General features: G+C 39.9%; 2 protein-coding genes across 4 annotated transcripts; both read left to right on the top strand.

The window, feature by feature from the left end:
• Window positions 1-832: 832 nt before the first annotated feature.
• fam133b (family with sequence similarity 133 member B) lies at window positions 833-4,813 on the top strand. Of its 3 annotated transcripts, none has more exons than XM_086136065.1 (11): window positions 833-982; window positions 1,786-1,883; window positions 2,008-2,086; window positions 2,219-2,338; window positions 2,418-2,447; window positions 2,558-2,632; window positions 3,088-3,186; window positions 3,347-3,382; window positions 3,466-3,537; window positions 4,186-4,236; window positions 4,329-4,813. In XM_086136065.1, the coding sequence occupies exons 1-11, from the start codon at window positions 959-961 to the stop codon at window positions 4,422-4,424; spliced, it is 780 nt and encodes a 259-aa protein (XP_085992191.1). In that variant the 5' UTR covers window positions 833-958; the 3' UTR covers window positions 4,425-4,813. The 3 variants fall into 3 exon arrangements, with proteins under 3 accessions (XP_085992191.1, XP_085992190.1, XP_085992192.1); XM_086136064.1 differs by having other exon boundaries at window positions 3,344-3,382; XM_086136066.1 differs by lacking the exons at window positions 3,347-3,382; window positions 3,466-3,537.
• A 281-nt stretch (window positions 4,814-5,094) lies between these two features.
• LOC147190771 (progranulin-like) lies at window positions 5,095-7,242 on the top strand. Its single transcript, XM_086136067.1, has 5 exons — window positions 5,095-5,527; window positions 5,638-5,791; window positions 5,876-6,058; window positions 6,500-6,646; window positions 7,003-7,242. The coding sequence occupies exons 2-5, from the start codon at window positions 5,654-5,656 to the stop codon at window positions 7,138-7,140; spliced, it is 606 nt and encodes a 201-aa protein (XP_085992193.1). The 5' UTR covers window positions 5,095-5,527; window positions 5,638-5,653; the 3' UTR covers window positions 7,141-7,242.
• Window positions 7,243-8,295: the final 1,053 nt, after the last annotated feature.

Raw genomic sequence — 8,295 nt, 5'->3', positions numbered from 1 at the left:
TTGCTCAATGCGGAATGTGTGCAAGACTGCTACATAAGCTGTGTCTTCATTTCCATCAATAATGATAATTTTGACCCCATCACTATCAGTTGTTCATTTAAATTTTCTCCTGCGTTTTTGGTTTGCAGTGATAAAAAAAAAACTACAGGCTAGCTTTTTCCGGTATTTGTGCATTACTTTGTTTTTCTGTTGGCTTTTTACTTTGACCTCTGACATTTGAAAACAGATATTTGTACTTTCTACTTAACTATTCTTTTTCCATGCTCCACTGATGATGACACAATGTGAAAAAATGTGGTTTACTTGACCACAGTTGAGATTTTGAGGTCTTCTCAGGTGGGAAAAATGACAGCAGTGACATGGAGGAAGGGAAACCAGGGAACACTGGTGATGACTGCAACTGATTTGGAGAAGCAAGATATTCCCTATCCAATGCCTTTTTTTAAAAGAATTGTTTTCATTTCAAGTATGGTTTGCGGTGAATAGGTTGCCATGTGGCAAAAACCAAGATCTTTGAGTCAAATCTTAAAAAAAAAAAAAAGTAGGGTGAGTTTGTTTCAGTTATTGGCTGATTTATCTTTTTTTTTTTCCTCATGATGTTTTTCTGAGTACGATGTAAGTTAATAAAACAGGGACGGTCATAATGAAGTGTTAATTTTTCCCCATTGTACTAATGACATTGAAAAAGTGTGGGTAGGTATTTTCACTTTTGTATTTCAGTATTTTTTCTTTTTCCTTTTTTTGTCGAGTTGATCAAGCCACGTGCAATCTAAAGATGAACAGAGGGTAGCAGCAACGCTTCACAGACCAACTTGGCCCGACTCATTTCTCATCGCAGAAGGAGACGAAGCGCCTAGCAAGAAACCCCGTTTTGATGTAGCCGTTTACCAATAACCAGGAAAAAAAACACTAATGTTCATGCATTTTGCTAGATTCCCCCACTGTTAATTAAGCCAAAATGGGCAAGAGAGACAATCGAGTGGTGAGTTACTGTGTTATGTTTTTGTGTAAACCCGCTAAATTAGCTTGCGACCAGCCCAGCTCAGCACAACAGAGCCCATACCAATGCTCGCTAATGATACGCCTAGCCTATTGTCAATTTAACCGTGAGGCAGCATCCCCCATTTATGTGAAACTATTTACTATGGTATTATTAATTCCACGCCGTAGCCGCGAACGAAAAATCTGTACGTTGCGTGTGGGGGCTCGTGCACTGTCGCGCGTAGCAGCAGAGGATTCCCAACGTTAGCTCACTATTTTGTATAGTGTGCTGCGCCGTTTTAGCACGACTTTAATGTCGTTCCATGCCATCATGCTGCGGCTACGATCAATATCAATATTTAACAGGAGTGTCCATTAAGGGGGGGGGGGGGGTCACGGCGTTAGGATCATGTCGATATTTGTTTATTTGTACCCGTGTTGGAATGTTCCTGTTGACAATGCTCTTGTCATGATTACGCAGGGGTCCTCGACTTACGCGGTCTGAGGTTACGAACAACGCGTATCAAAATATGCTTGGCGGCGTTAGAAAATAGTGTCACGTGGGACTGAAGCGCACGCGCAAATACCGCCGAACTTGGTTTTTCATTCGCTTTTAAATTTATAGGCAAGAAGACTGTTTAAACCAAATAATTACACGAATTATTACATTACTATTGTAATCTTAATAAGTTTTCATGTGCCAATATTTCTCCTGTAACATCTTAAATTTAGGGTAGGGTAACTCAATATCTTATCTATTTTTTCCAGGAGAAAAAGTTCAATATGTGTTGTTTGACATTCCAGGCCTATGTAAATCCAATTGCTGCTGCAAGATCCAGGGGGCCGGTACAGAACTCAGGACCCACCATACAGGATTATTTAGGCAGACCTCGGCCAACATGGTGCGTATAGGATAAAAACTCTGGCTCGTAAATTATACAGTGGAACAGATTATTTGTTTAAAATAACTTGCATGTGTATTACAACTGATGTACTTAATTAAATCATTTGCTGTGTCTTCATCAGGGAAGAGATAAAGGAGCAGCTGGAGAAGAAGAAAAAAGGCTCACGAGCCTTGGCTGACTTTGAGGACAAAATGAATGAGGTGTGAAAACTGGCTTTGCCCTCATTCAACAACACAATCTGTGGTTTATTTTCATGAAAATCAGCATCTTGAATTTTAGGTGTACCTTATTTTGTCTTATGGACTCTTGGTAAATTGTTTTCTCGGTAACAGAGATGGAAGAAAGAGTTGGCAAAGAACCGAGAACGGCTTTTAGGCGCAAGTGACAAGGACAAAGAAAAAGACAAAAAGGCAGGAGAGCGAGAAAGAGAGGAGAAGAAAGATAAGAAGGAGGTGCAGTATACGCGCATAAGAAAATTACCTTGCTTAAATAGCCTTAATATCTCATGTTGCCTTTTTAATCTGTGTGCAGAAAAGGGAGAAGAAGAAGAAATCCAGTAGGGTGAGGGGAGACCTCTAGTTTTCACTGTACCTCATGCTGTTATAGTTAGTCAACTCAAAACAAGTTCCCTCAAATCTAATGAGCCCTGCTTTTATTGTGTTCTGCTCAAGCATTCTTCATCTTCTTCCTCCTCCTCATCGAGTTCTGATTCCTCCACCAGCTCCTCCTCAGAATCTGAAGACGAGGTAAGTCACGGACGGCCATGAGCTTTTAAACTGACGAATGGTGCCAAAAGGAAATATCATACACCGAGCTGAATGATGCCTCAAAAGTATTGATTACTATCCAGCTCCATATCAAAGTGCACTGTGACTCATGACCATCGCTGAGGACTGGATGCAGCAATCTTTGCCTGTAGGCGGCAGTCACGGTGCATATTTATATATACAGTTAAACCCAGAATTGTTCATATATACACAGATTTTCAAATTCAAGTCTGTCATTGTGAAATAAATGATGGAATAACACCAATGGCAGTTTCTGGTATGCGCACCATGTGTGGTTGGAGAGGGTGGCTTTTCTCGAGAATGTTTTTTATCTAATGAACTTGACGTTGTTTATTTGAAATGGGGCATGCCAATAGTGATTTGGGAACACTGTTGAACCTCATCTGAACTTCTGTGCGTTTGTTTGTCTTCAGCCCGAAAAGAAGACCGTGAAGAAAAAGCGGAAAAGAAAGAGGTCGTCGGCCAGAAGAGCATCAGATGACTCGGATGCAGACTCAGATGCCGAAAGAAAGGTCCTTTATTTATTTATTTATTTAGCCTTGTTCTTTGTATTGTGCAATAACACAACAATGACTTATTCATTCGAGATTGAATGACTGTAATGTTTTTATGGGGGGTTTTTTTGGGTCAACATCCCAAATTCACCCTCAATGCTCTTTTTACCTCAAGAAGAAAAAGAAAAGACTCAAGGAAGAAGGAGATAATAAGGTGATTTAAATCTTCTTCAAATGTTAAATGCACCTTTCATTCATTCTGAATATGGATTAAGGGACTAAAATATTGTCGCCTAGGATGACAAAAGCCGTCGAAGGAAAATAAAAAGTGAGCCAAAGTCATCTGCCGAGTCGGATGGAGATGAAATGGTAACATAACCCTTGTGTGTTTGTTTTATCTTGCTTTTGCTTTAGCCTTGTTGATTTTTTTTTTTTTTAATAGTGTAAAGAATTAAAGTTTGTGCATCCATAAAATATAACATATATCCATGTATATGTACGATACGTAGATGTGATGATGAAACTCAAAAGACCATCACAAATTAGTTGCAACAATAATCCTTAGTTTTTTTTTGCAGAGGATAAAGAATACATGGCTGATAGTATTGTATTGCCCTCTGCGTGTGTTACTACCATTTGTGGTCAAATATATCAGGTGAAGGTTTATAATTACAGCAATATCGATGGTTACCACGGTCGCCCTTTTTACGCTGTTTCGCATTTCGGGTTAGCCTTAAGCTAGCAGACTTTTGTTAAGCGTCATTAATGTCATTTGGTGCAATGCATAATTTCAAATTGTTTTTACCTTGAGCGTCACAGTAAACTTCCACTGAGAGTGGCAGTAAACAACTTTAAGCAAACATCCGCAAGTCGGGGTATCACTGTCAGACAGCGAAACCCAAAGTACATTTGTCACGCAATTGTGGTCAGAAAGTCCATTCTTGTGAAACATCGTTGATTTTGGCTTCCTTTGTTTCGATTTGTTTTATTTTGCTTCTGCTTCCCTCTTCTTCTCAGGCTGACACCAAGAAGAGAAAGAGAAATAGTGAGGAAAAAGAGAAAATCACAGTAAGAGTACAGTTTCAAATGTTCCAGTTCCACATTGAAACACGGTTGTTTTTGTTTTAGCTGACAGAAAAAAAAATGTCTTTTCAACACAGGACAAATCGAAGAAAAAGCGGAAAAAGAAGCACAAGAAGCACAGCGGGAAAAAGAAGAGGAAGTTGGCATCTCCGTCGGACTCTGAGCTGGACTAGCTCTGATGCGACTGTTCCATACATACTCCTGCAATTTTAGCTTTTTAAATGTTTTTTTTTTTTGACCACCAGAAACATCCAGCTCAGATTGCGACAATTGCGGTGCTGTGCTGAGGTTGTGAAGCCTTGTTGAATCAGGTGCATCTTCTTTTTTTGAGGTGCTAGTAGATTTCTTGACAGCACTTGCCACCCATTTTACTGAACTTTCCCTCTGAGGAATAATCTGCTTCCTCTTTCGCATGTCGAGCTCAACGCTTGATGTCACGCCAGCCTCATATTGAAGTTGGACCTGTACGATAAAAAAAAAAAAAGCGTCTCCGTTCATTGCTGCACAACTGTGCACATGTATGAATTGGGAGTTGATGAATAAAGTCACCTTTTATCCGTCATTGCGGTTACCCAAGGATGACATTTTGAAGGTTTATCTTCAGTAGCCCAACTACCTCCACCCATTATTTGCTTTGACTGTTACCACGCATGTTTTATTTTCATTATTATTAAATTGCTCCACAGACAACCTACCTGCTAAAAATGTGGGAATTCACTGCAGCACACGTATAATCATTGGTGTTAATTTGACTTTTACCGTTGCCTTTTACGCATACTGTAACCCAGGGAAGCAACATATTTTATAAGCAGTGGAAAACAGCTATTATGAGTTGTGACGGCCAGTCAGAGCCATATTTACCCACCGTATTCTGCTTGTGTAGTTTTGTAGCGATGCGGAATTTGCATTGTTGCTTCAGTGTCATATTCCATCATATAAAGCTAAATGACGTGTGATGTTTTTGCTATTTTAAACCACTGTAAACTGCAATTAACTATCAGATTGTCAAGGCTGAACTATGGCTGTGACCGTCCAGCCATTGGTTATATTTAGGCAACATGGATGTAAAATCTCAATGCCCACATCCATTTTCAGAGTTGTGAACTGCATTTGTGGGCAGGGGCTGAGTGTAATCTGAAAGTCACATGATGTCGTGGGTGTGATTTAAAAGGTAGTTTCAAGATTCAATGAAAAGAAGTGCGAAGATTTAATCTGAGCAAACAGAAGTCTGCTGATTCTTATTCGGGAGGCTGTTGGGAAACGTTGACAAGCCAAAGTAAGTCGACGCATTTTCTGCTTGTCATCACTTTTCTCTTGTCACGGAAACGTTGACTAAATCTTCAGATGGGTGTTTCCTCAGTCGTAATTTTAGAATGCCTGTTGTAGTTGTCGTGTGCTCCAGATGTTGAGGCTCAGTGTGTGGCTGGCATTGGGGGCCTTTGTGTCCTGTAAAATCCCATGTCCCGACGAAACCGTCTGCTCCGATCACACAACCTGCTGCCAGACTGAGCAGGGGTACAGCTGCTGTGGATATCCCAATGTAAATTCACATAGTAATCTCAAGTGTTGTACTGTACTGATTTTTTTTATTTTTAATAATCCTGTATTTCCTGGGATTCTTCAGGCGGTATGCTGCCCAGATTTGTCCCACTGCTGCCCTCGAGGGTTTCGCTGTGACTTGGTTTCCCAGCAGTGTGAGAAAGTCACGACGTCATGGATGGACTCTCCATTTCTGCTGAAAAAAACTGCTGGTGGACCTTCCGTCATCCCACTTCAATCATTGTCATACTCCAATATTATTGAAAAGGTGAGTGCTGCTGGCACTTCAGAAATATCACAGGTCAAAAAGTCCAGATGGGTTTAAAATGATTTTGTCGGTTGAAAGTGATTTTGTTGAAGTAGACATGACTGCACTTAATTGGCTTCTTCAGTAGGGGAGAAAGTAATGTGATGATGGCAACCGTGTATACAAAAAAACCCACGACAAACAAGATTGCATAAAACATCAAAGCTACCAAAGCTAGTCACCGATACTTAAGGCAAAAAAATATGTATCTGACATCAAGTAAATGCTCCTTAGCTTTTTAAATAAATACAGCTCAAGTATTGGTTATCAATCTCCAATTTGGAATTATGGAATGGGTTTAATACACCAAAATTCTGTTGAAATACAAGAACAGTTTGTGGTTAACCAAGCCTGTATAATGAAACTTAACATGTTATGCATCCTTTTATGATCTTATTGCAGACACATGTGCCAATTGTGGTAGATGCCAGTGGTAGTGAGGGCGAATTTGGAGTCATTCGCTGCAGTTCAAAGTTCTTTTGCCCACAAGGCACATCTTGCTGCAAAGGATTGTCATCAGAATCTTGGAATTGCTGTCCCTACCCACTGGTATGGATCCGCTATTAACTTTAATTTTGTTCACAAATGGACAGAAAAATAATGTGTGGTGTTAGCCATTCCTGCTGAAGTCAGTAGTGTCTGCTTCCTGGACAAGTGGACACAGTGGATCAACGTTTTTCCCCTCCTCCATCTATTTGCATAGGCAGCTACCAGATAGGCAGCAAACATTCAATGCAATCTGTTGTAGCTGAAATAAAAGGAGATTGAATTTCAAGATAATTCATAAACTTGCAGCTGATTGTATTTAGGTATTTAAGTTAAATTAAAATTAAATATAAATATAGGTATTTACGAGAATGATTTCGTTCTAAAAAAAAAAAAAAACGACTGTCATTGATTTTCAGGGCCAATGTTGTGCAGATGGTCAGCACTGCTGTGAATATGGATACACGTGCAACATCCACCCCTTAGCATGTAGCAGAAGAACCTTCATGAGTCCATCCGCAGCATGGATTCAGGAACATCCTCAACATGACCGGTGACACTTTGTTGTTATTGACAATTCTCGTTTAGAGTTTACTTTTCAATGTATTATATGTAATCAATTTTAAAAGAATAAAACAAAGCCGTTTCCTCAACCTGAATTTCACCTTTTGGGTGGTCATGATGCTGTAGTCAACTGGGTACCTACGAGCTATTTTCATAAACACTTTTTTCATAGTGTTTATTATTCATTAGATTTTTCACACTAAATTATTGGAGTATTTTTGTGTAAATTCCCATTGACGTAAAACTGGCACGTCCGTAAAAAGGTGACCTCCGTCGTAAATCAAGGAGTTACTCTCGCGAGTCACTTATGGAAGGAAATGAACGGAAATGCGACGTCACTTCCGTCATGGACGATCACGATTTCGTTCAGGGTTCAAAAGATGAGATCGCTAAAGGCAGTCGTGATTTAAAGTACTGGGCGCAGTTGACAAAACCGTTCCCGAATACGACGAACACGCATGCCGCTTTAAGTAAGAAAACAGTCGCCATTTTTTGATTCTAGATCTTAACATCAAAGCCACGAAGTTGCCATTGTGAAAGATAAGATAAGATGAGATATCCTTTATATGTCCCACACGGGGGAAATTTACAGCCTCCAGCAGCAAGAATGTAGGCAGAAAGAAGAAGAAAAAACAAACAAACACCGTTCAATTAAGTGCAATATAAATACAAAATGGATAAATCGCAGTGCTATTTACCTTACCTCTCTGAGCTCATCCGCCCCTACACACCTGCCCGGCGCCTCAGGTCTGTGGACCAGACTTTATTAGAAGTACCAAGAACTAAACTGAGGCTCAGAGGGGATCGAGCCTTTTCTGTTGCTGGTCCCTCTCTCTGGAATGACCTCCCACTAAACATTCGGCAAGCCTCCTCGCTGCCCATCTTCAAAACCCTCCTCAAAACTCACTTGTATTCTTTGGCATTCGACTCAGAATGACTTAGATTTGTTCTTGGTTTTACTGTTTGGTGCTTTCTACCGCCTTTATTACCGATTTGTCTTACTGTTTATTGTGCATGTTAAATTGCTCCATGTACAGCACTTTGTATGCAGCGATGGCTGTTTGAAAGTGCTCTATAAATACTGTTGACTTGACTTGACTTGACTATTTACAGTTGTTTTCCACATCATTTAATTATTATTAATCTAT

This window comes from Hippocampus guttulatus, chromosome 18 (assembly GCF_054856545.1).
Source record: "Hippocampus guttulatus isolate MCC_2025c chromosome 18, RoL_Hgut_1.0, whole genome shotgun sequence".
NCBI classification, from domain to species: Eukaryota; Metazoa; Chordata; class Actinopteri; order Syngnathiformes; family Syngnathidae; genus Hippocampus; species Hippocampus guttulatus.
Note: the sequence above shows the minus strand (reverse complement) of the source record. Positions and strands in the feature narration are given on the sequence as shown.

What these genes read in the sequence shown, in the direction of transcription:
- fam133b (XM_086136064.1), top strand. Translation starts at nt 959, where the DNA reads ATGGGCAAGAGAGACAATCGAGTG. An exon ending in TTGAGGACAAAATGAATGAG is followed by an intron (nt 2,087 to 2,218) that starts GTGTGAAAACTG and finishes TCTCGGTAACAG; the next exon opens with AGATGGAAGAAAGAGTTGGC. An exon ending in AGGAAAAAGAGAAAATCACA is followed by an intron (nt 4,237 to 4,328) that starts GTAAGAGTACAG and finishes TTTTCAACACAG; the next exon opens with GACAAATCGAAGAAAAAGCG.
- LOC147190771 (XM_086136067.1), top strand. Translation starts at nt 5,654, where the DNA reads ATGTTGAGGCTCAGTGTGTGGCTGGCATTGGGGGCCTTTGTGTCCTGT. An exon ending in GCTGCTGTGGATATCCCAAT is followed by an intron (nt 5,792 to 5,875) that starts GTAAATTCACAT and finishes GGGATTCTTCAG; the next exon opens with GCGGTATGCTGCCCAGATTT. An exon ending in ACTCCAATATTATTGAAAAG is followed by an intron (nt 6,059 to 6,499) that starts GTGAGTGCTGCT and finishes ATCTTATTGCAG; the next exon opens with ACACATGTGCCAATTGTGGT.